We start from the raw sequence: 26,544 nt of genomic DNA, 5'->3' as shown, positions 1-26,544 counted from the left end.
GTGCGCTGGCTCCGTGCCCTGCACATTTCCTGATGTTCTGCTCTTCCTGCTGAAGCTCTGCCAAGCTCCTTTTTGGGTTTTTGGGGTTTTTTTTTTTTTTGCAGCAGGAAGGGGAGGAAAAACAATCCCTGGCCTCATCCCAAGCGCTTCCTGCTGGAGGGATGAGTCGGCTTCTTGTGGGTTTGCCTGGGTGGCTTTTTGGGGGTTAAAATGAAATCAAATATAAAAAAAAAATAATATAAAATCAAATAAAAAATTAAATTAAATTAAATTAAATTAAATTAAAATAAAATGAAATAGAATAAAATAAAATAAAAATAAATTAACAAAAATAAAATAAAAAAAAAATAAATAAAATAAAATAAAAAAAAATAAAAAAAATAAAATAAGGGTTGTTTTTTTTTTTTTTTTTTTTTTTTTTTTTTTTTTTAAGGAATTCCTCATTCAGCTGTTGACAAAATGAGGGACCAAAGTTTTGCTCACCCAGAGGATTTTATTCCCCTCTGAATTCCTGCAGAAAGGAGATTTTTAGGAATTCCTCGCTCAGGTGTTGACAGCATCAGGTTCCAAAGCTCTGCTCATCCAGTGGAATTTATTCCTCTCTGAATTCCTGATGAAATGAGGTTTTTTTAGGAATTCCTCACTCAGGTATTAATAGAACAAGGTCCCAGAGCTCTGCTCACCCAGTGGAATTTATTCCCTTCTGAATTCCTGCTGGAATGGGATTTATTTTATTTTTTTTTAAGAACTCCTCACCCAGGTGTCGACAGCACGAGGTCAAATAACCCTTTCTGACAGAAAAAACCATCTTTTCCCCTTTCCCCAGCCGGATTTTGTGCCCAGCTGTGGGCAGCTCGAGCGGAAAAATCGAATCTGGCAGCGGGAGCGTGAAGGCAACACGAGCCCCAGAGTGTGGAAACAAAAATAGCTGAGAGAGAGAGGGGAAAAAACAAACAAAAAAACCTTGAAAAGATCCTTTGAAATGATTCTTTTTCTCTCCAAAAGCTTTGTCCCCCCCGGGCGCAGCCGTGTGGGAGGCAGCTCCTGAATTATTCCATGGAAAAGTCAGTTTATTTTTATTTTTTATCCCCTTTTTTTTTTTTTTTTGGGCTGTGTTTTCCCAAGGCTGGTGGTGGTGGCAGATCGATGGTGTCACAGCTCTGGGCATTTGGGTGACAATGGGTTTTATTTTCTGGGGAATTTGCAGGAGTTTGGTGATTCTGGAGGGAAAAAAAGGGACAACCCAGTGCTTTTTTTATTTTATTTTCACTGGAGAATATTCCTGGAGCGTCAGAATGAGCACAAATCCTGCTGGTTCCTGCAGGAATTTTCCTGTTCCCTTTGGATTGGGGCTGTCCTGTCCTTTTCCTGGGAGCAGGAGCAGTTCCTGTGCCTCCAAATCCCAAAATCCCATCCCTGCAGCTGCCACACCCTCAGCATTTGGGTTTTGTTTTTTTGGTTATTATTATATTTTTCCACCCCAAACCCCATGTGGAAAAAATTCCAGGAGCCAACCTTTGGAAATCCCCATCCCACAAACCTAAGGAACACCCCGAATAAAATTTACATTTCAAATCCTCGGTGCAGGGAGGTAAAAAAAAAATAAATTTTAAAAATTCAGCCTCCGAGTGCTCAGGTTTGCACGGCTCTGCAGGACTCTGATATCCCAAAAAAAAATGATTCCATCACCACATTCCCGAGGCTGGGAATGCCTCCTGCCAGGGCCTGATGTCACGTTCGTGTTCTCCTGAGAGGAAAAGGCCCGTGACCTCTGCGGCTGGGCGCTGACAGCTCCTGGCCGTCACATCTGGGACGTGGCGGGGAAAGGATCCCCCAGCCCTGCTGAGGATTTGTTCCTCCACTGAACCCTGGAGAGGATTTAATCCTTGAATTCTGGAGAGGATTTATTCCCCTGAATCCGGGAGAGGATTTAATCCCCAGATCCTGGACAGGATTTATTCCCTGGAGAGGATTTATTCCCCTGAATCCGGGAGAGGATTTAATCCCCAGATCCTGGACAGGATTTATTCCCTGGACAGGATTTATTCCCTGGAGAGGATTTATTCTCCAGATCCTGGAGTGGATTTATTCCCCTAAATCCTGAAGAGGATTTATTCCCTGAACCCTGGAGAGGATTTATTCCCCTGAATACTGGAGAGGATTTATTCCCTGAACCCTGCAGAGGATTTATTCCCCTGAATACTGGAGAGGATTTATTCCCTGGACAGGATTTAATCCCTGGAGAGGATTTATTCCCTAAATCCTGGAGAGGATTTATTCCCCTGAATACTGGAGAGGATTTATTCCCTGAACCCTGCAGAGGATTTAATCCCAGAACCTTGGACAGGATTTAATCCCTGAACAGGATTTATTCCCTGGAGAGGATTTATTCCCTAAATCCTGGAGAGGATTTATTCCCTGAACCCTGCAGAGGATTTATTCCTTCACTGAATCCTGGAGAGGATTTATTCCCCAAATCCTGGAGAGGATTTATTCCCTGAACCCTGGAGAGGATTTAATCCCAGAACCTTGGACGGGATTTAATCCCCAGATCCTGGACAGGATTTATTCCCTGGACAGGATTTATTCCCCAGGTCCTGGAGTGGATTTATTCCCCTAAATCCTGGAGAGGATTTTTTCCCTGGAGAGGATTTATTCCCCAGATCCTGGAGAGGATTTAATCCTTGAATCCTGGAGAGGATTTAATCCCAGAACTCTGCAGAGGATTTATTCCCTGAACCCTGGACAGGATTTAATCCCCAAACCCTGGACAGGATTTATTCCCCTGTATCCTGGAGAAGATTTATTTCCTGGAGTGGATTTATTCCCTGGAGAGGATTTATTCCCCAGATCCTGGACAGGATTTATTCCCCTAAATCCTGGAGAGGATTCATTCCCCGTAGAGGATTTATTTCCCTGAATCCTGGAGAGGATTTAGTCCCTGAACCCTGGAGTGGATTTATTCCCATCCAAGGAAAATCCCCGCTGTGTGGAGGAACCTTTTGGTGTCCAGGGGCTGCTCTGAGAGGATTTGAAATTGAGAAGACTCAAACTCAGAATTTGGGGAATTCCTGGTGGGCAGGGGTGGAGCAATTAGCACTGCTGTTAATTAACGGAAGGACGCCGTTAATTGAGTGTGCTGGGGGTGGGTGTGTCTCCTCAGCCCACCTGAACTTCTCCGCGGTGGAGTCACCTCAGCCTCTTCCTCCAGGAATAAATTCCTGCCTGGAATTCATTCTGGAACCTTCTCCTGAGCCATTCAGCCCCCGGGAGTCTTTCCAGGCAGGAAACACCCGAGTGGGAATAAGGAGAAAATGGGAATAATGAGTGGGAATAACGAGAAAATGGGAATAATGAGTGGGAATAACGAGAAAATGGGAATAATGAGTGGGAATAACAAGAAATTGGGAATAATGAGTGGGAATAATGAGAAAATGGGAATAACGAGTGAGAATATCAAGTGAGAATAATGAGTGGGAATAACAAGAAAATGGGAATAATGAGTGGGAATAACAAGAAAATGGGAATAATAAGTGGGAATAATGAGAAAATGGGAATAACGAGAAGGAATAATGAGTGGGAATAACAAGAAAGTGGGAATAATAAATGGGAATAACGAGTCCCTCCTCCCATGCACACTGCCCTCACCCCTCTGGTCCTCCCTCACCCCTTCCCAGCCCCTCCCCCGACCATCACCAGCCATCAATTAACCTTCCCTTTGCTAATTAAGGGTTGTCTCCTCTCTGTTCCCACGCAGGGCCACCATCGATGAGGTGGAGACGGATGTGGTGGAGATCGAGGCCAAGCTGGACAAGGTGAGGTGGCCTCAGGTGGCCTCAGGGGACCTCTGGTGGAGCCCCAGCTCGGGGACAGGGTCCCTGCAGGTGTCCCCAAAATCCCAGCCCGTTCCCAGGTGTTCAGCTGACGTTGAGGTTGTCCCCAGGTTGTCCCCTCGGAGCTGGGGCAGGAGCTCCAGCCAGGTCCTGCTTTTGTCCTGCTCCTGGCTCCCAAAGGGGTGACACGGCCTTGGGGACTCCCTCCGGTGCTGGCTGTCCCCTCGGCACCCCCTTGGTGACACTGGGGATTGGGGTTTGTTCTGTTCCTGCAGCCCCGAGGCTTTGGGGTCTGGTTTGGGGTCTGGTTTGGGGTTTGTTCTGTTCCTGCAGCCCCAAAACTTTGGAGTCAGGTTTGGGGTTTGTTCTGACCCCAAAGCTCTGGGGTCTGTTTTGGGGTCTGTTTTGGGGTCTGTTTTGGGGTCTGTTTTGGGGTCTGTTTTGGGGTCTGTTCTGATCCCAAAGCTCTGGGGTCTGTTTTGGGGTCTGTTCTAATCCCAAGGCTTTGGGGTCTGTTTTGGGGTTTGTTCTGACCCCAAAGCTCTGGGGTCTGTTTTGGGGTCTGTTTTGGGGTCTGGTTTGGGGTGAGGCCATCCCACCTTTTCCAGGTGGGAATGTGGGTCCCAAGGAGCTGCCGGGGCTGGGCTGGCCCTGCTCTGCCCTTCCCTGGGCACTCGGGTTGGGCATTGTTCCCTTTGGTCACCTCTGGAAGGGCAGAGGAAAACGGGGACTCGGCCAAAGGCTTCCCAGCGTTTGTCCCGTTTCCGCTGGTCCCTTGGGAATGGGGTCTGGGATTGGTATTGGGGTCAGGGTCTGGGATTGGGAATGGGGTCTGGGATTGGGATCTAGGAATGGGATTGGGGTCCAGGAATGGGGTCTGGGAATGGGATTGGGGCATGGGATCGGGTTCGGGGCATGAGATTGGGGTCTGGAATTTGGGTCAGGGTCTGGGAATGGGATTGGGGTCAGGGCATAGGATTGGGGTCTGGGAATGAGGTCTGGAAATGGGATTGGGGTCAGGGAGTGGGATTTGGGTTTGGGAATGGGATTGGGGTATGGGATTGGGGTCGGGGCATGGGATTGGGGTCAGGGCATAGGATTGGGGTCTGGGAATGAGGTCTGGAAATGGGATTGGGGTCTGGGAGTGGGATTTGGGTTTGGGAATGGAATTGGGGTATGGGATTGGGGTCAGGGCATGGGGTTGGGCTCCTGAGCTGCTGGGGACACAGCCTTTGTTTGCAGAGGTGCTCTGGAGGCTGCCACGTTGCAGGAGAGGCTGGAATTCCTTTCCAGAGGCTCCATCCAAACCCCAAGTGCAGTCTGGGCTCCAGATGTGGCAGCAGCTGCAGCTGTTTGCTTTCCTCCCCAGCGTTTGGGGGAGGAAACCCGAACCTCGGGGCTGTGGGGCCGGGGGAGGCGTGGGGCAGGGCTGGAGGGGCAGACGGGCCACGTGTGACCCCAGACATTTGTATTTCTGCACTCTGATCTCCTCAGCTGTTTACAGAGCTCGGTCTGCAGTGTGCAGAGCCCAAACCAGACCCCAGAGCCTCGGGGCTGCGGGAACAGAACAAACCCCAACCCCAAACCAGACCCCAGAGCCTCGGGGCTGCGGGAACAGAACAAACCCCAACCCCAAACCAGACCCCAGAGCCTCGGGGCTGCGGGAACAGAGCAAACCCCAAACCAGACCCCAGAGCCTCGGGGCTGCAGGAACAGAACAAACCCCAAAACAAATCCCAAACCAGACCCCAAAGGCTCAGGGCTGCGGGAACAGAACAAACTCCAGGGTCAGATTTTTATCCCTGTCCTGGGCTGGGCTGGGATTGGGATCCCTGTCCTGGGCTGGGAATTTTATCCCCATCCTGGGCTGGGAATGGGAACACACCTGTCCCAAAGCCCTGGGGTGGCTGTGGGACAGATCCCGCTGGTTCCAGCCAGTGCTGAGCCCGTGTCCCTGTCTGTGTCCCCATGTTTCTGTCCCCGTGTCCCCATGCCTGTGTCCCTGTGTCCCCATGTCTATGTCCTGGTGTCCCATGTCCCTGTCTCTTTACCTATATCCCCATGTCTCCACATGCGTGTGTCCCCATGTCCCTGTCCCCATTGTCCCCATGTCCCCATTGTCCCCATGTCCCGGTGTCCCTGTGTCCCTATCCTCATGCCCATGTCCCCATATCCCTGTCCCCATTGTCCCTGTATCCCTGTCCCCATGCCCATGTTCCCATGTCTCTGTCCCCATGTCCCCGTGTCCCTATTGTCCCCATCTTGTGGTGTTCCCGTGTCCCCATGCCCATGTGCCGGTGTCCCCGTGTCCCCCTGTCCCTGTGTCCCGGTGTCCCCATGTCCCCATGCCAATGTCCCCATATCCCGGTGTCCCCATGTCCCGTGTCCCCCTGTCCCCATGTCCCTGTCCCGGTGTCCCCATGCCCATGTCCTGGTGTCCCCCTGTCCCCATGCCCATGTCCCCCTGTTCCCATGTCCCTGTCCCGGTGTCCCCATGCCGATGTCCCCCTGTCCCCATGCCCATGTCCTGTGTCCCCGTGTCCCCATGCCCATGTCCCGTGTCCCGCAGCTGGTGAAGCTGTGCAGTGGCATGATCGAGGCCGGCAAGGTTTACATCACCACCAACAAACACTTTGTCAGCGGCGTGCGGGACCTGGCGCAGCAGTGCAAGAAGGACGAGATGATCTCCGTGAGTCGGGGGGCTCCGGGGGAGCCGGGGGGGCTCTGGGGGTGCTCAGGGAGTTGGGGAGCACGGGCAGGGCTTTGGGGGCTCCTCAAAGTCCTGTCCCTGGCACAAAGAGGGCTGGGGGCTGCTCAAATTCCTGCTCCTGGCACAAAGAGGGCTTGGGGTTCCTCAGATCCCTGTTCCTGGCTTGAGGAAGGCTGGAAGATGCTCAAATTCTTGCTCCTGGCACAAAGAGGGCTGGGGGCTGCTCAGATCTCTGGTCCTGGCTCAGGATGGGCTGGAGGATGCTCAAATTCCTGCTCCTGGCACAAAGAGGACTGGAGGATGCTCAGATCTCTTTCCCTGGCTCAGGAAGGGCTGGAGGATGCTCAGATCCCTGTTCCTGGCTCAGGAAGGCTGGAGGATGCTCAGATCCCTGTCCCTGGCTCAGGAAGGGCTGGAGGATGCTCAGATCCCTGTTCCTGGCTCAGGAAGGGCTGGAGGATGCTCAGATCCCTCCTGCTGGGAGTGGATCACAGATCCGAGCCCCTCACGCTGCTTCAGCAGCCGCTTCAGACGAGATTTGGTGTTTGGGGGGATACAGAAAGTGTCTGATAACTCAGAAATTCACTTCAAATGAGATTTGGTGTTTGAGGACATGCAGAAAGTGTCTGCTAACTCAGAGATCCACCCCAAATGAGATTTGGTGGTTCTGGCATACAGAGTGTCTGCCAACTCCTGGAAGGTCACAGTAAGATCCACTTCAGATGAGATTTGGTGTTTGCGGATCACTCAGAGACTCACTTCAGACGAGATTTGATATTTTGGGGATACAGAATGTTTGATAACTCCAGGCTGGAAGGTCAGAGATCCATTTCAGATGAGATTTGGTGGCTTTGGGATCCCATTCCAGATGACATTTGGTATTTTTGGGGACACAGACTGCCTGCTAACTCCAGGCAGCTCCAGGCCTGAGGAAAGCCCGGCTCTGGGGTCGTTGGAAGGCGGCTCAGTGAGGATTTGGGAGGTGCCCACTCCTGGATCTCAGCTCTGGGCTCACAGAGAAACTCTCCAAAGGCTCAAATTTCCTCCCAAGTGACTCCTCTGAGCCTTCCTCAGCCTCTGTTAATTAATTTCTGTTAATTTTTGCAGGAGTGCCTGGATAAATTCGGGGACAGCCTGCAGGAAATGATCAACTATCACATGGTGAGGAGCTGGGGCTGGAGGTGTTGGTGTCCCCTGTGCTTGTCACCAGGAGGGGTCCTGCAAGGGCGACAAACCCCTTTGTGAAGGAAGGGGAGAGGATTATTTTTTGTCTATTTTTTGTCTATTTTTTGTCTATTTTTTGTCTATTTTTTGTCTATTTTTTGTCTATTTTTTTTTGTCTATTTTTTTTTGTCTATTTTTTTTTGTCTATTTTTTTTTGTCTATTTTTTTTGTCTATTTTTTTTGTCTATTTTTTTGTCTATTTTTTTGTCTATTTTTTTGTCTATTTTTTTGTCTATTTTTTTGGTCTATTTTTTTGGTCTATTTTTTTGGTCTATTTTTTTGGTCTATTTTTTTGGTCTATTTTTTTGGTCTATTTTTTGTCTATTTTTTTGTCTATTTTTCCTCCCCTCTATTTTATCCCCTTCCCCCCCTTTCCCCCCTTTCCCCCCTTTCCCCCTTTTTTCCCTTTATTTTTCCTTTTTATTTCCCCTTTATTTTTTCTTTTTTCCCTTTTATATTTCCCCCCTTTTATATTTCCCCCCTTTTATATTTCCCCCCTTTTATATTTCCCCCCTTTTATATTTCCCCCCTTTTATATTTCCCCCCTTTATATTTCCCCCCTTTTATATTTCCCCCCTTTTATATTTCCCCCCTTTTATATTTCCCCCCTTTTATATTTCCCCCCTTTTATATTTCCCCCCTTTTATATTTCCCCCCTTTTATATTTCCCCCCTTTTATATTTCCCCCCTTTTATATTTCCCCCCTTTTATATTTCCCCCCTTTTATATTTCCCCCCTTTTATATTTCCCCCCTTTTATATTTCCCCCCTTTTATATTTCCCCCCTTTTATATTTCCCCCCTTTTATTTCCCCCTTTAATTTCCCCCCTTTATTATTTTTCTTTCCATAATCCTTTCCACCCCTCTTTCCCTCCCTGCCCCTTTCTGCTCCCATCACACCCGGGCTGTTCCAGCCTGACCCACTTTTGTCTGCGCTGTCAGACCCCGTCAGGCTGAAATGCACCAAAACCGCTGCAGGAAAAGCTGCAGCCGGCACCGCCAGCCTCTCACGGGGCAGGAATTCCCCGTTAATTCCCCTTTAAATTCCCCCTTTTATTTCCCTTTTATTTCCCATTATTTCCCTTTAATTCCCCCTTTTATTTCCCGTTGATTTCCCTTTAATTCCCCGTTATTTCCCTTTAATTCCCCCTTTTATTTCCCGTTGATTTCCCTTTTATTTCCCTTTAATTCCCCATTATTTCCCTTTAATTCTCCCTTTTATTTCCCCGTTAATTTCCCCCCTTTTATTTCCCATTGATTCCCCTTTTATTTCCCGTTATTTCCCTTTAATTCCCCCTTTTATTTCCCATTGATTTCCCTTTAATTTCCCCCCCTTTAATGAATTTCCCCCCCTTTAATGAATTTCCCCCCCTTTAATGAATTTCCCCCCCTTTAATGAATTTCCCCCCTTTAATGAATTTCCCCGTTAATTTCCCCGTTAATTTCCCCATTAATTTCCCCTTAACATCGGGGGAAAGGAAATATAAAATATATAAAATATAAATGTAACTGTAAATATAAATACAAATAACTATAAACACTAGTAAATATAAATGTAAATGTAAATATGAATACAAATAACTATAAACACTAGTAAATATAAATGTAAATGTAAATATGAATACAAATAACTATAAACACTAGTAAATATAAATGTAACTGTATATATAAATGTAAATATAAATACAAATACAAGTAAATATAAAGATACCTACATAAAACCCATACAAAAATACAAATATATACAAATCTATGAATCCAGCCATATAAATAATATCAATATAAATAATATCAATACAGATAATTCCTGTCCCATGCCATGGAGCTGATCCAGGGCAGAAAAGGCCCGGGGCTGTCCCGAGGTGTTGGTGGGCAGGAGGAGAAGGAATTTCCTCAATTTCCTCAATTTCCTGAATTTCCTGAATTTCCTGGCGAAGCCAGTGCTGACCTCTGCCGGCATCGGGGATCCAGGCAGGAATTCCAGGAACATTCCATCCAGACAGGAATTCCAGGAACATTCCATCCATCCAGGAATTCCAGGAGCATTCCATCCATCCAGGAATTCCAGACAAGAATTCCAGGAACATCCCAGGCAGGAATTCCAGGATTTCCAGCATTTTTCCTTCTGGAATTGTGGAGCTCCCGATTCCAGGCAGGAATTCCAGGCAGGAATTAATTCCAGGATTTCTCCTTCTGGAATTGTGGAGCTCCTGATTCCAGGCAGGAATCCCAGGCCCATTCCAGGCAGGAATTTCCCCCTTTTCTTCAAAATAATTAATAATTTTCCACCTTTCTTCAAAATAATTGAAATTTCCCCCCTCTTCTTCAAAATAATTGAAATTTTCCCCTTTCTTCAAAATAATTGAAATTTTTCCCCCTTCTTCAAAATAATTGAAATTTCTCCCCTTTCATCAAAATAATTGAATTTTTGGCATCTTTTCCCACAATAATTGATATTTTTCCCCCTTTTTTTCTCTTCCAGATCCTCTTTGACCAGGCGCAGAGGTCGGTCCGGCAGCAGCTGCACAATTTTGTCAAGGAGTGAGTTTTTATTTAGGATTTCTCTTTTTTTTTTTTCCCTTTGCTTTTCCAGCTGCCTGAACTTTCCCATCCCGCCTGGGGAAGAAATAAACCCCAAAAGAATTAAAAATAAATTTAATAATAATAATAATAAAATCAAAGCATCTTCCTCTAAGAGCCCCCTAAAGAAGACTTGAGTGAAGCTGGGGTGGGATTCTGCTGGCACCTGTTTTATTCTCGTCCTCCTAACCCTCATTTCTCCTGATTTTAACCCAATTCTCCCCAATTTCTCCCCATTTTAACCCATTTAAACCCGATTTAACCCAATATCACCCCATTTCTCCCATTTTCTACCCAATTCTCCCTGTTTCTCCAAATTTCTCCTCATTTTAACCCAATTCCTCCCCATTTCTCCCCATTTTCCCCATTTTAATCCCAACCCAACCCTGTTTTAACATCATTTCTCCCCATTTCTCCCCAATTCTCCCCAATTCTCTCCGTTTCTCCCCATTTTAACCCCATTTCTCCCCAATCTAACCCGTTTTAACCCAATTTCTCCCCATTTTCCTCATTTTAACCCAATTTCTCCCCCGTTTCTCCCCCGTTTCTCCCCCGTTTCTCCCCCGTTTCTCCCCCGTTTCTCCCCCATTTTAACCCGATTTCTTCCCCAATTTCTTCCCCAATTTCTTCCCCAATTATCTCTCCCCCATCTCTCCCCCATCTCTCCCCCATCTCTCCCCCATCTCTCCCCCATTTCTCCCCCATTTCAACCTGATTTCTTCCCCATCTCTCCCCCATTTTAACCTGATTTCTTCCCCAATTTCTTCCCCAATTTCTTCCCCAATTTCTTCCCCAATTTCTTCCCCAATTTCTTCCCCATTTTAACCCCATCTCTCCCCATTTCTCCCCCATTTCTCCCCATTTTTAACCCAATATCTCCCCATTTTAACCCAATCTGTCCCAATTCTAACCCGATTTCTCCCGATTTCTCCCCATTTCTCCCCATTTCTCCCCATTTCTCCCCATTTCTCCCCATTTCTCCCCATTTCTCCCCATTTCTCCCCATTTCTCCCCATTTCTCCCCATTTCTCCCCTCTTCTCCCCGTTTCTCCCCATTTTAACCCAATCTGTCCCAATTCTAACCCCATCTCCCCCCATCTCTCCCCACTCCCGTGCCCGCAGCGACGTGAGGAAGTTCAAGGAGACCAAGAAGCAGTTCGACAAGGTGCGTGAGGACATGGAGATCTCGCTGGTGAAGAACGCCCAGGCGCCGCGGCACAAACCCCACGAGGTGGAGGAGGCCACGGGCACCCTGAGCATCGCCAGGAAATGCTTCCGACACCTGGCCCTGGACTACGTGCTGCAGGTGGGGGGATCTGGGGGTTCGTCCCCAAAAGTCACCAAAAAAAATGGAATTTTTTGAGTCACGAGCTCAGGAAAATGGGATATTCGGACCCTTGAGTTGATAAAACTGGTTATTCCAGGGGGGTTGTGTCCAGAAATCACAGAAAAAGGAATTTTCTGAGCCATGAGCTCAGAAGAATGGAGTATTCTGAGCCATGAGCTGATAAAACTGATTATTCTATGGGTTTTGTCCCTAAAAAATGGCAGAAAAATGGAATATTCTGAGCCACCAGCTCAGGAAAATGGAGTATTCTGAGCCCTGAGGTGATAAAACTGGTTATTCCAGGGGTTTTGTTCCTAAAAATGGCAGAAAAATGCAGTATTCTGACCCTGAGCTGATAAAACTGATTATTCCAGGGGGTTTGTGTCCAGAAATCACAGAAAAAGGAATTTTCTGAGCCAAGAGCTCAGAAAAATGGAGTTTTCTGAGCCCTGAGGTGATAAAACTGGTTATTCCAGGGGTTTTGTCCCTAAAAATCACAGGAAAATGGAATTTTCTGAGCCACGAGCTGATAAAACTGATTATTCTAGGGGTTTTGTCCCTAAAAAATGGCAGAAAAATGGAGTATTCTGACCCTGAGCTGATAAAACTGAATATTCCAGGGGGTTGTGTCCAGAAATCACAGAAAAAGGAATTTTCTGAGCCATGAGCTCAGAAAAATGGAGTATTCTGAGCCCTGAGCTGATAAAACTGGTTATTGTAGGGGTTTTATCCCCTAAAATCACAGAAAAAATGGAATTTTCAGGCTGGTGCTGAGATCCAAATCCAAATATTTGGATTTTTGTTTTAAATTTTCTTTTTCTTCTTTTTTTCCCCCTTTCACAGATCAATGTGCTGCAGGCCAAGAAGAAATTCGAGATTTTGGATGCGGTAAGAGGAGGAGGAAAAAGGAGCCCCGGGTGTTCCTCTGGGGGAAAATTCTGATTTTTTAGGGGTTTTTGTGGGGGCAGGAGGGGATTTTTGCCTTTTCTGAGCTCAGGGCAAAGTGGGAGGGAGGAGAAAAGTCAAATGGGGTTGTTTTTTTTTTTTTTGAGGGGGAGAAAGTAAAAAATAAAATAGAGTAAAAATAAATATATATTTTTTTAAAATTGAAAATAATATAAATAAAATTATATTAGATATTGCTCTATATTATTTATATATATTACTGTAAGTAAATTATCTATTATTCAATATATTAAATGTATAATATGTTATATACAATATTATATATAATATTATCTTATACATTATATATATTATACAGTATACATTATACATTATATACTACATATTATATAATATCTCTATATTATATATTATATATTATATATAGTGTGTATATATAGGAAAATATATTATTCAATATATTAAATAGATTATATAAATATACCTTTATATATTGTTACATTTATTGTATTTTCTTTTATTTATATATAATTCTATTTCCTATTATTTATATATTTTTAAATTCATTATACTATTAATTTTATTATATTTATTGCGTATTTTGTAGAATATATGTTTTTATATTTATATGTTATATAAATATATATTATATGTATTTATATACTTAAAAATATATATAAAAACAAAGTTAAAATAATTAAAAATCCTTTTTTTGGGTTGGTAAAAAAGGGCTGAGGGTTTTTTACTCTGTGCCCACAGCGAAGTGGAAATAAGGAGAAAAGGGAGGAATTGCTCGGGGGAAGTCAAAAATAAAATAAAATTTAAAAAAGAATTAAAAAAAAGTAAATATATATAAGTCAATATATGTATTTATATTTAAATATATAAAATATATGCTTTATTTTATATATAAATAAATATTAAAAATTTATATTTTTTATATATATAAAAGTTTAAAAATTTTAATTTTTGGGGGGAAAGAACGAGAAAAGCGATAAATGTTTTGGCAGAAGCCCAGAGGGAGGGGCCAGCCCCTGGTTTTGTCAGGGCCGGTGGCCGTGTCCCTGAGCCAGCTGTTGTCCCTCTCCCCAGATGTTGTCCTTCATGCACGCCCAGGTCACCTTCTTCCAGCAGGGCCACGACCTGCTGCTGCAGCTGGAGCCGTACATGAAAAAACTGGCCACCGAGGTGAGGGGACAGGGACAGGGACATGGGGACAGGGGCATGGAGGGACAGGGGACAGGGGACATGGGGACAGGGGACCGGGACAGGGGATGGGGACAGGGGATGGGGACATGGGGACAGGGACAGGAGATGGGACAGGGGACAGGACAGGGGATGGGAATGGGGACATGGGGATGGGGATAGGGGCAGGGGGACATGGGGACAGGGACAGGACAGGGATGGGGACAGGGGACATGGGGATGGAACAGGACAGGGGACAGGGACAGAGATGGGGACAGGGACAGGGATGGGGACAGGGGATGGGGATGGAGGGACAGGAGATGGGGACAGGGACATGGGGACAGGGACAGGGGAATGGAGGGACAGGGTATGGGGACATGGGGATGGGACAAAGGATAGGATAGGGGACGGGGATGGAGGGACAGAGACATGGGATGGGGACAGGGGACAGGACAGGAGATGGGACAGGGGACAGGACAGGGGCCATGGGGACATGACAGGAGATGGGGACATGGGGTCAGGGGACAGGGGAATGGAGGGACAGGGAATGGGACAGGACAGGGGACAGGGGTCAGTAGATGGGGACAGGGACAGAGGACAGGGACAGGGGAATGGAGGGACAGGGGATGGGGACATGGGGATGGGACAAAGGATAGGATAGGGGACAGGGATGGAGGGACAGAGATGGGGACAGGAACAGGGGACAGGGATGGAGGGACATGGGGACAGGGACGGGACAGAGAAATGAGGGGACAGGGACAACAGACAGAGAAAAGGGATGGAGGGACATGGGGACATGACATCCTTTCCCCTCGATTTTTCCCTCCCTTTCCCCTCAGCTGGACCAGCTGGTGATCGATTCCGCCGTGGAGAAGAGGGAGATGGAGCACAAACACGCCCTGATCCAGCAGAGGGTGAGTCCTGCTGCCGGAAAACCGGGATTTTCCTGCATTTTCCTGCATTTTCTGGGTGGCCCTGAGTGTCTGTTGGAGCCTCAAATTCCAGATTTTCCTGATTTTTCTGGTTGTCCCCAGTTCCCTCATGGCTCCAGCTCCGAAAATTCAGGATTTTCCTGGATATCCCCGAGTCCCTCCTGGCTGCTGGAGCCTCAAATTCCAGATTTTCCTGATTTTTCTGGATGTCACTGAGTCCCTGGCAGCTCCAGCTGCCTGAAATTCAGGATTTTCCTGATTTTTATGGATATCCCCAAGTCCCTCCTGGCTGCTGGAGCCTCAAATTCCGGATTTTCCTGATTTTTCTGGATGTCCCTGAATCTTTTTGTGGTTCCTGGAAGCTCCAGCTCCAAAAATTCAGGGTTTTCCCGATTTTTATGGATGTCCCTGAGTCCCTGGCAGCTCCAGCTCCAAAAGTTCAGGATTTTCCTGATTTTTCTGGGCGTTTTTCAGCCTCTCAAATTCCGTATTTTCCTGATTTTTATGGATATCCCAAAATCCCTCCTGGCTGCTGGAGCCTCAAATTCCAGATTTTCTTGATTTTTATGGATGTCCCCAATTCCCTCCTGGCTCCAACTCCAAAAATTCAGGATTTTCCTGATTTTTATGGATGTCCCCAAGTCCCTCATGGCTCCAACTCCAAAAATTCAGGATTTTCCCAATTTTTATGGATGTCCCCAAGTCCCTCCTGGCTCCAGCTCCAAAAATTCAGTATTTTCCTGATTTTTCTGGATATCCCTGAATCCCTTTGTGACATCTGGCAGCTCCACCTCCAAAAATTCCGGATTTTCCTGACTTTTCTGGGCGTTTTTCAGCCTCTCCCGAATTCCCTCGGACTGAAACACAATTTTCCAAGCTGAGCCATCTCAAATTTCCCACCCTCGACAACGCTGAGAGGTGCAAAAACATCAAAATAATTTGATTTTTTGTTTGTTTTCTCTCCTTTTCTCCCCGCCTCGCCCGGCCCTGCAGACCCTCCTGCAGGTGAGTACCCAAATTCCCTTTTCCTGGCGTTTTTATCCCTCGGGATGAGCAAATCCCGGGCATTTTTCAGTGGAATTGGGATTATGTAAAGCCCAGGTTGGTTTTGCCCTGGCGAAAGGTTTTAAAAAAAATAATAAATCTGATTTTTTTTGATTCTTCGAGCTTTAATTTTGAATTTTAATGCTCGAGGAATGAAATGAAAGATTGGATTTTTAATCCTTTGTGTGATGCTCACCTGTGGTTCTAAAATCTGATTTTTAATTCTTTGTGGCTCTAAAACCTGATTTGTAATTCTTTGACTGTCACTTGTGGTTCTAAAACCGGATTTTTATTTCTTTGTGGTTCTAAAACCGGATTTTTATTTCTTTGTGGTTCTAAAACCTGATTTTTAATTCTTTGTGGCTCTAAAATCTGATTTTAATTCTTTGTGGTTCTAAAACCTGATTTGTAATTCTTTGTGGCTCTAAAATCTGATTTTTAATTCTTTGTGGTTCTAAAATCTGACTTTTAATTATTTGTTTGATGATCACTTGTGGCTTGTTGGAGCGACAACAGACCTCGGCTGATTTTATTTTATTTTATTTTATTTTATTTTATTTTATTTTATTTTATTTTGGGATTTTTGGTGCCTGGAGATTTGAGGAGCTGGGATTTGGGGGATGAACCCACCTCAGGGAGGCGCTGAATATTTTATATCCAAACCCCAATATCCCAGGGATCAAAAATTGCCCTCGGAAGGGATCGGAGGGGTTTAGTGCAATGGGAATTTGGGATGTGACATTCCCCGGGCAGGGATGAGCTCGTCAGGGAGAGGAGGATTTTTAATTCTTTGTGTCACTTTTGGTTCTAAAATCTGATCAGGGGATGAAGGTTCCAGGAGGGAAAAGGAGGAATTAAATCCTCAGGACACAAAACTCCCGAGCTGGGGTTGAATTCCAGGCTGGAATTTTCACTCTGGACCAGCAGAGGATGGAAGTTCCAAGAGGGAAAAGGAGGAATTAAAGCCTCAGGATGGATCAGGACACAAATCCCCAGAGCTTGGATCCCTCCAGAGTCAAATTTTCTCCCTGGAGCTGCAGAGGATGAAAATTCCAAGAGGGATGAGGAGGAATTAAATCCTCAGGATGGATCAGGACACAAATCCCCCAAGTGAAATTTGGGAATTTGGGATCTGAGGGGGGACATTTCCCGGGCAGGGATGAGCTCATCAGGGAGAGGAGGATTTTTAATTCTTTGTGTCACTTGTGGTTCTAAAATCTGATCAGGGGATGAAGGTTCCAAAAGGGAAAAGGAGGAATTAAATCCTCAGGATGGACCAGGACACAAAATCCCCGAGCTGGGGTTGAATTCCAGGCTGGAATTTTCACTCTGGAGCTGCAGAGGATGAAGGTTCCAAGAGGAAAAAGGAATAATTAAATCCTCAGGGTGGATCAGGACACAAAATCCCCGAGTGAAATGGGAATTTGGGATCTGAGGAGGAACATTCCCTGGGGCTGCAATTGCTGGAATTGGTCCCGTCTCATTCCTGGGGCTGGAATTGCTGGGATTTCTGGAATTGCTGGGATCACTGGAATTGGTGCCTGCTGGATCTTGGGGCTGGAATTGTTGGGATTTCTGGGATTGGTCCCCACTGATCCCTGGGTCTGGAATTGCTGGGATTTTTGGAATTGCTGGGATTGCAATTGCTGGAATTGGTGTCCATTGATTTCTTGGACTGGGATTTCTGGGATTAGTTCCCACTGGTTCCTGGGGCTGGGATTGCTGGGATTGCTGGGATTGCTGGGATTGTTGGGATTTCTGGGATTGGTGTCCATTGATTCCTGGGTCTGGAATTTCTGGGATTGCTGGAATTGCTGGGATCACTGGAATTGGTGCTTGCTGGATCTTGGGGCTGGAATTGCTGGGATTTCTGGAATTGCTGGGATTGCAATTGCTGGAATTGGTGCCCATTGATTTCTTGGACTAGGATTTCTGGGATTGGTCCTCACTGGTTCCTGGGGCTGGAATTGCTGGGATTTCTGGAATTGCTGGGATTTTTGGAATTGCTTGGATTGCTGGAATTGGTGCTTGCTGGATCTTGGGGCTGGAATTGTTGGGATTTCTGGGATTGGTCCCCACTGATTCCTGGGGCTGGAATTGCTGGAATTGCTGGGATTTTTGGAATTGCTAGGATTGCAATTGCTGGAATTGGTGCCCATTGATTTCTTGACTGGGATTTCTGGGATTGGTGCCCACTGGTTCCTGGGACTGGGATTGCTGGGATTGGTGTCCACTGATTCCTGGGTCTGGAATTGCTGGGATTTTTGGAATTGCTAGGATTGCAATTGCTGGAATTGGTGCCCATTGATTTCTTGGACTGGGATTTCTGGGATTGGTCCTCACTGGTTCCTGGGACTGGGATTGCTGGGATTGCTGGGATTTTTGGAATTGCTTGGATTGCTGGAATTGGTGCTTGCTGGATCTTGGGGCTGGAATTGCTGGGATTTCTGGGATTGGTCCCCACTCATTCCTGGGGCTGGAATTGCTGGAATTGCTGGGATTTTTGGAATTGCTAGGATTGCAATTGCTGGAATTGGTGCCCATTGATTTCTTGGACTGGGATTTCTGGGATTGGTGCCCACTGGTTCCTGGGACTGGGATTGCTGGGATTTCTGGAATTGCTGGGATTTCTGGAATTGGTGCCTGCTGGATCTTGGGGCTGGAATTGTTGGGATTTCTGAAATTGGTCCCCAATGATCCCTCCTCGTGTGCCAAAAATCCCAAATCCCTTTTTTTCTGTGCCAAAAATCCCAAATCCCACTTTGTGTGCCAAAAATCCCAAATCCCTTTTTTTTTCTGTGCCAAAAATCCCAAATCCCTTTTTTTTTCTGTGCCAAAAATCCCAAATCCCTTTTTTTTTCTGTGCCAAAAATCCCAAATCCCTTTTTTTTTCTGTGCCAAAAATCCCAAATCCCGTTTTTTCTGTGCCAAAAATCCCAAATCCCTTTTTTTCTGTGCCAAAAATCCCAAATCCCTTTTTTTTTCTGTGCCAAAAATCCCAAATCCCTTTTTTTTCTGTGCCAAAAATCCCAAATCCCTCCCTCTGTGCCAGCCCACAGGATGCTGCTCTGGGAGGAGGGAGAGGAGGACAAGGAGCTGCTGCTGCTCTCCAGGAAAAGAAATTAAAAAAAAAAAAATCAAATTCCTCCTCCTCCTTCCCTCCTCCCTCCCAGCCGGCAGCATGAAGATTTTCAGCAGGCTGGAATATCCCCTGGTAAGGAAAAACACCCTCAAAAAAGGGAATTTTGAGGGTTTTTTTTGGAAGGGAGGATGATTTTGGGGTGAGCCTGAAGAAATAGGAAAATTTGGATTAAAAAATGGGGTTTTTTTCGCAGGCTGGAATATCTCCTGGTAAGGAAAAATACCCCCAAAAAGAGAAGTTTTGGGGGGTTTTGAGAAAGGAAGATGATTTTGGGGTGAGCCTAAAGAAATAGGAAAATTGGGATAAAAATGGGGTTTTTTTGGGCAGGTTGGAATATCCCCTGGGAAGGAAAAACACCCAAAAAAAGGGAAGTTTTGGGGATTTTTGGGAAGGGAAGATGATTTTAGGGTGAGCCTAAAGCACTGGGAATTAAAAGGGTTTGTGAGTGGGGAAAATCAGGAGATAAAAGAATTTTTTGAGTGGGGAAAACCGGGATAGAAAAGGATTTTGTGAGTGGGGAAAACCGGGATAAAAACAGATTTTTAAAGGGGAAAAACCGGGATTACAAAAAGGTTTGTGAATGAGGAAAACTGACAGGAAAAAAGCAATTTTTGAGTGGGGGAAAACTGGGAAAAAAAAGGATTTGTGATTGGGGAAAACTGGGAATCAAAAGGATTTTTTGAGTGGGGAGAACCGTGGTGCAAATGGATTTGTGAGTGGAATTTCCGAATTCCCAAGTTCTGAGGGTTTGGGATTTACAGAAATCTCGGAATTCTCACACAGGCAGCGAAATGGGAATTTTGTGTGCCTAAATAATATAATAAACCCTGTTATATGTAATTAGCAAATACATTCATCACCTTTCTAAACTCTATTATATTATTTATATATATATATATTAAGATATATTAATATATATAATATTATTTATATTTATCTATTTTTATATATTTATAAAATATACTCTCTTATAGATATTATAGATATTATAGAACTAAACTATTTTTTTAATGTATATAAAATATACTCACATATATAGATGATACAGTATAACTCATTATATTATATAACTATTATATTTTTAATATATAATATACTCTTTTCTATACTACATAGTATATAACTATTATATTATATAACTCTATTATATACTTTAGCTATATATAATATACTCTCTTATGTATATTATATATTATAACTCTATTGCATTATTTTTGCATGTATAAAATATACTCTTTTGCATATTTTATATATGATATTATATAACTATCATATCATATAATATAACTCTATTATTTTATATATATTATGCTCTGTTATATATATTAATATAACTCGATTATTATATATATATAGTATACTCTGTTATATATATTATAGATATATTATAAACTCTATTAGATATATTATAAACTATTATATATATTATAAACTATTTATAACTAATATTACTGTATTTATTACTTCTATAAACTCTCTTTATTACTATTATATATATTATAACCTCTATTTATTACTCATTTATCACTAACAAAACATGCCACAGTACGATTATACAGACAGCACCTGCCTAAAAACGACGAAAAATCACTTTAATATCTGTGAAAATGCGACTTATAAAACACATTTATCCCGCTGTGGGCTGGGCCAGCAGACGCCCTGCGGGAGAAGGAGGAGGTTTGGTTTCCTGACCTCATTTCTCTCGGGAAAAGCGGCAGGAAAACGGCTCCGGGGGTGAGGATGAGGAGGGTGGGGAGCAGCTGCTCTTCCCTCTGCTGTTCCCTCTCTCAGCTGGCAGCAGTGTCAGCATTTGTCAGCTCTGCGGTGACAAACCAGCTCTGAGCGGTGCCACGGGGAGGTGGCAGCTCGGGGCAGCTCAGGAGCGGGGATGTCTTGGGCTTTTAGCTTTCAGAGTTTATAATATTTTTTTGTTTTATATATATATAGATACATATTTTCCATCTATTTTTGGTCCTGCGCTTTATTTAATCCTGAATTTAATAATTGGCAGTTCTTTAGTGCAGAACTCTAAATTCCACATTGAGTGTGAGCTGCTGTATTCACATTTTATGTTTTTCATCTATTTGTAGTCTTGCTCTTTATTTAATCATTTATTTAATAATTGGTAATTCTTTAGTGCAGAACTCTAAACTCCATGTGCAGTGTGAGCTGCTGCTTTCACATTTTTGTTTTATATTTTTTCATCTATTTGTAGCCCTGCTCTTTATTAAATCCTGAATTTAATAATTGGCAGTTCTTTAGTGCAGAACTCTAAATTCCACATTGAGTGTGAGGTGCTGTGTTCACGTTTTGGGCAGACACAACAATTCCTCTCCAGGCCTGGGGATCAAGGACACCTCACTGCCTCAGGCCCTGAGAAATGGAAATAAAAATGAGTTTGGGGGCAGCAAACTTGGGGTGAATTCCTTCATTAGCTGATCTCTAATTGGAGGATTAACCCCCAATCTGCAAATGCACCAAAGTGATAAAAATGTGAAAACCCGTGACCCATTTTTGGGTTGGGCTTCACCTGCCCTAAATGCACCTGAAGGCTCCTCAATACAATAAATATAATTTATTCAATAAATACAACTGCTTTTTATTCCCTTAATTTTGTCTGGCCTCTGGTTTTAGGTGGCCCCAAAAGGCCTCACTGGGGTTGGGGACTCTGGAATTCACCCCTTTTGTGGGATTGGATCCATCCCGGCTCCTGGTGATGCCCTGAAGGAGGAGCTGGAACAGGCTGGGCAGAGCTGGGGAAAAAAATAGATTTATTAAAAGGCTTTTAGGATACACCTTGGGCAGGACAGAGCCTGGCCAGGGCTACACACAAGGTGGACACAAAATGGGCACAAAAAATGGTCACAAAAGGGTCACAAAATGGGCCCAAAATGGGCACAAAATGGGCACAAAATGAGCATAAAATGGACCCAAAACGGGCACAAAATGAGCACAAAAGGGTCACAAAATGGGCACAAAATGGGCAAAAAATGGGCATAAAATGGACCCAAAATGGGCCCCAAAATGGGCCCCTGGTCACGAGGTCTCACATTTTTATAAGTTTTGGTCCATTTGCATATTGAAGTTTAATTGTCCAATTCCAGCTCCAGGTTGTGAGGTCCCATCCTTTTGTTTTCTCCCTTCAGCCCACCCTTGTTTGTGCTTTTGGCCCTGAAATCTTGTCCCAGTTGTGGTTCCCAGCAGGAAAAGGGTTTGTTTTGTGTCCCTGCTGTGTGCAGAGCTGAGTGACACTGACTGTGAGCTCAGAGCTGTCCCCTGGGCACCACAGAACACGAAAATACAGGAAAATTAAAATTAACGTGTCACTTGAGGGGTGCCAGCAGCGTTGTCACCTCACCCAGCCTGGTGAAAAACACCCCCCTGCTTAATCTCCTGACACAAATATTGGGATAAATATTAATTTAATATTAATTTAAAATAATTTTCAGCACGTCTGAGGATGAAATGTCCAGGGAAATCGTTATAAAACCAGGAATAAATGAATTTCCTGGCATGAGGATAATCCATGGCTCTCCAAAGCACCAAACTTCGGGATTTTTTCTTTTTTTTGGGCAGATTTCTCTCTTTTTGCTGTTTTATGAAACCACCTCCAGGTTGATCCCAGCAATCCTGGCAGAGTTTAAATCTCTTTCCTGTTGGTTTTTATTTTTATTCCAGGATTTTTCCTACGATGACTCCAAGGTGGAGTTCAACGTGGACGCCCCAAACGGGGTGGTGATGGAGGGTTACCTCTTCAAGAGAGCCAGCAACGCCTTCAAAACATGGAACAGGTGAAGAAAAAACCCCTCAAATCCCACCTGATCAACGTTTAATTAATTAATTTCATTTATTTAACCCGAAGCCTCGTTAAAATGTTGATTTTTAATGGGGAAACGCCGCTGTTTCCACATCCTGACGTCTGTCTGTGTGTCTGTCCCCCCTCAGGAGGTGGTTTTCCATCCAGAACAGCCAACTCGTCTACCAGAAGAAATTAAAGGTCAGTGAGGCTGCCTCAGGTGATTAACAAAGTGGTTAATTAACTAATTAACTGACTGCTTCATTAACCAACTGCCAGGCTGAGGGAGGAGAAGGATTTAGGTCAGGGGAATGTGGTCCAGGGTTGGAAAAGGGCAGCAAACATCCACTGAATAATTATTTAAACAGGAATTATTGGTTGAATAATTATTTATTATGTCATTATTGATTGGATAATTCTTTGTTAATCAAATAATTATTTATTCAGTATTATTTAGGCAGTAATTATTGATTGAACATTTTATTCAATGGTTATTTATTACATCTTATTTAACCAATGATTATTGAGTAAATAATTCTTTATGAAGCAATTATTGATTCAATCATTATCCATTCAGTAATCATTCAAGCAGTAATTCTTAATTCAATAATTCTTTATGAAGCAATTCTTTATTCAATAATTCTTCATTCATTAACAGTTTGAGGGGTTTGGGAAGGAATTTGAGAGCTTGGGAAGGAGTCTGGAGGGTTTGAAAAGGAGGATTTGAGAAGAATTTTGGAGGTTTTGAGGAGAATTTTGGAGGCTTTGGGCAGGAGGGACTTTGGAGCATTTGGGAAGGAATTTGGAAGGTTTGGGCAAAAAAAGAGTTTGGAGAGTCTGGGTAGGAATTTGGAGGGTTTGGGCAGGAAGGAATTTGGAAGATTGGGGAAGAATTTTGCAGGATTTGGGCAGGAGGGACTTTGGAGCATTTGGGAAGGAATTTGGACGATTTGGGCAAAAAGGAGTTTGTAGGATTTGGGAATGAGTTTGGAGGGTCTGGGCAGGAGTTACCCGATTGTGCCCCAGCCCCAGGGAACCCCCCAAACCCCTCCAAACCCCTCCATGTGTCCCCCAGGACGTGCTGACCGTGGTGGTGGAGGACCTGAGGCTCTGCACGGTCAAACCCTGCGAGGACATCGAGAGGAGGTTCTGCTTCGAGGTCGTCTCCCCCACCAAGTGAGTTTGGGGCTGGGATGTGATCAGAGGCTGCTCAGTTTTGGCTGGGAGATGCCAAAAAACCCCTCAGGAAGTTGCTCAGACCTCCACCAGAAGCTGGATCTGATTTTATAATTATATATAATATATTATTGATACGACCTGTGGCATTAATTATTTCTGATAATGCCCAATTCTTGAGCGCCCAGCTTTTAAAAACACTTCCCAGTCCTGCCTGGGGGGTTTGGGTTGGGAACATCTCTGGCTGTCCAACCTTGTGGGTTAATTTTTGTGTGTTAATTAACCCTTGTGGGGTTAATTTTTGTGGGTTAATTAACACTTGTGGGATTAATTTTTTGCCTGGAAAGTTTGGAAAAGGAACACCCCAACCCTAGGGGTGAATTCTCACCTGGAACCTTTGGAGCGGGGACACATTTGGCCGTCCAGCTTTGTGGGTTAATTTTTGTGGGTTAATTAACCTTTGTGGGTTAATTTTTGTGGGTTAATTAAGCATTGTGGGGTTAATTTTTTGCCTGGAAGCTTTGAAGTGGGAGCACCCCAACTTTGTAGGATTAATTTCTGCCTGAAGGGGTCGAAGAGGGACACCTCCCAATCTTGTGGGGTTTAATTTTTTTTGAACCTTTGGAGCGGGAACACCGCGACTTTGTAGGATTAATTTCTGCCTGGAAAGTTTGGAAAAGGAACTTCCCAACCCTATGGGGTGAATTTTTCCCTGGAACCTTTGAAGTTAGAACACCCCGCGCGTGCTCACGGGGTGAATTTTTTTTACCCCGCTGCGCTGAGGATGACAAAGAGCGAACTCCCCCAAACCCAGGCTGCGTTTTCCTGTCGCCGCAATCGATGCGACTGATCAGCAAGACTCAGTTTATTTAGAAGAGTTTAATTTACAGCACGCCTCATGAAGCTCATGCACAGTGCTAAAGCAAGCTCACTATTGGTTACATGATAAAGCGTTAACTACCTCCCACCTCTGCACTCCTGTGGTTACCTGTTCTCCAAACTTCCCCTTCCCCACCTCTGCACTCCTGTGGTTACCTGTTCTCCAAACTTCTGCTTGCCCACCTCTGCACTCCTGGGGTTGGCTGTTCTCCAAACTTCTGCTTCCTCACCTCTGCACTCCTGTGGTTACCTGTTCTCCAAACTTCCGCTTGCCCACCTCTGCATTCCTGTGGTTACCTGTTCTCCAAACTTCTGCTTGCCCACCTCTGCACTCCTGTGGTTACCTGTTCTCCAAACTTCTGCTTGCCCACCTCTGCATTCCTGTGGTTACCTGTTCTCCAAACTTCCCCTTGCCCACCTCTGCACTCCTGTGGTTACCTGTTCTCCAAACTTCTGCTTCCCCACCTCTGCATTCCTGTGGTTACCTGTTCTCCAAACTTCCCCTTGCCCACCTCTGCACTCCTGTGGTTACCTGTTCTCCAAACTTCTGCTTGCCCACCTCTGCACTCCTGTGGTTACCTGTTCTCCAAACTTCCGCTTGCCCACCTCTGCATTCCTGTGGTTACCTGTTCTCCAAACTTCCGCTTGCCCACCTCTGCATTCCTGTGGTTACCTGTTCTCCAAACTTCCCCTTGCCCACCTCTGCACTCCTGTGGTTGGCTGTTCTCCAAACTTCCCCTTGCCCACCTCTGCATTCCTGTGGTTACCTGTTCTCCAAACTTCTTCTTGTCCATCCTGTTGCACATCTGCACTCAAGGACACGGTGCCCCTGCCTACGTAGATAAGGGCTGACTCCTGCTGCCGTCCAGCTGCAGCGTGTTTATGTGACCTCTCTCAGCTAGAGAGAAATGAAAATGTCATTTCTCTACATTTTCTGACTCTCCCCATCCCATCCCCTGTTTTTTTTCCCGTTTTTCCAGGAGCTGCATGCTGCAGGCTGACTCGGAGAAGCTGCGGCAGGCCTGGATCCAGGCGGTGCAGGCCAGCATCGCCTCCGCCTACCGCGAGAGCCCCGACAGCTACTACATCGAGGTGAGGGGAAACCCGGGGGGCAATTCCAGGGAAAATCCACAATTCCCTGCTTCCCCCGGCTGCCCCACGCCTTGGAGGGGCTGCCCAGAGCAGAGATCAGGAGAGTAAATCGGGGATTTGTTAAAGATCTTAAATAGAAACGCTTCAGTCGGAAGGTTACACTCAAAATGGTGCTCGTGGTTTTTTCACACTTTTGTAAGTTTGGTCCGTTTGCTTTTGGGGGGGCTGAGATTTTTGGAAAGCAGAGATTAAGAGAATAAATTGGGGATTTGTTAAAGTCCTTCAATAGAAACAATTCAGTCAGAAGGTCACACCCAAATTGATGGTCACGATTTTTTCCCACTTTTGTAAATTTGGTCCATTTCCTTTTGGAGGGTCTGCCTAGAGCAGAGGTTGGATGAGATTAAGAGAATAAACTGGGGATTTGTTAAAGATCTTCAACAGATTAAGAGAATAAAAGTGGGGATTTATTGAAGGCCTTCATTAGATTAAGAGAATAAATTAGGGATTTGTTAAAGACTTCAATAGAAGCAATTCAGTCAGAAGGTCACACCCAAATTGATGGTCATGATCTTTTCAGACAATTATAAGTTTGGTCCAATTGCAGATTTAGGATTAATCCTCCAAATACAGCTTCTGGTAATGAAGGAATTTCCTCCAAGTTTGCTCCTCCCCAGCTTTTAAATTTATTTTTTTAAATTTAAATTTCTTAGAGCGTA

The 26,544-nt window shown here is 44.8% G+C and overlaps 1 protein-coding gene across 1 annotated transcript in view; it reads left to right on the top strand.

Annotated features, from left to right (window-relative positions):
• The window catches only part of ACAP3 (ArfGAP with coiled-coil, ankyrin repeat and PH domains 3), a 73,370-nt gene that overhangs the window by 34,325 nt on the left and 12,501 nt on the right, over positions 1 to 26,544 (top strand). Inside the window, exons 2-14 of the mRNA XM_066334134.1 lie at positions 3,758 to 3,815; positions 6,403 to 6,522; positions 7,651 to 7,704; positions 10,249 to 10,307; positions 11,469 to 11,652; positions 12,517 to 12,561; positions 13,672 to 13,767; positions 14,604 to 14,678; positions 15,690 to 15,701; positions 22,561 to 22,673; positions 22,828 to 22,879; positions 23,754 to 23,854; positions 25,714 to 25,825. Coding sequence (XP_066190231.1) covers positions 3,758 to 3,815; positions 6,403 to 6,522; positions 7,651 to 7,704; positions 10,249 to 10,307; positions 11,469 to 11,652; positions 12,517 to 12,561; positions 13,672 to 13,767; positions 14,604 to 14,678; positions 15,690 to 15,701; positions 22,561 to 22,673; positions 22,828 to 22,879; positions 23,754 to 23,854; positions 25,714 to 25,825 — 1,081 coding nt within the window. The remainder of the gene's footprint in view (positions 1 to 3,757; positions 3,816 to 6,402; positions 6,523 to 7,650; positions 7,705 to 10,248; positions 10,308 to 11,468; positions 11,653 to 12,516; positions 12,562 to 13,671; positions 13,768 to 14,603; positions 14,679 to 15,689; positions 15,702 to 22,560; positions 22,674 to 22,827; positions 22,880 to 23,753; positions 23,855 to 25,713; positions 25,826 to 26,544) is intronic.

This window comes from Sylvia atricapilla, chromosome 22 (assembly GCF_009819655.1).
Source record: "Sylvia atricapilla isolate bSylAtr1 chromosome 22, bSylAtr1.pri, whole genome shotgun sequence".
NCBI classification, from domain to species: domain Eukaryota; kingdom Metazoa; phylum Chordata; class Aves; order Passeriformes; family Sylviidae; genus Sylvia; species Sylvia atricapilla.
The sequence above is the reverse complement of the archived record's forward strand: the minus strand, read 5'-3'. Positions and strand labels throughout refer to the sequence as shown.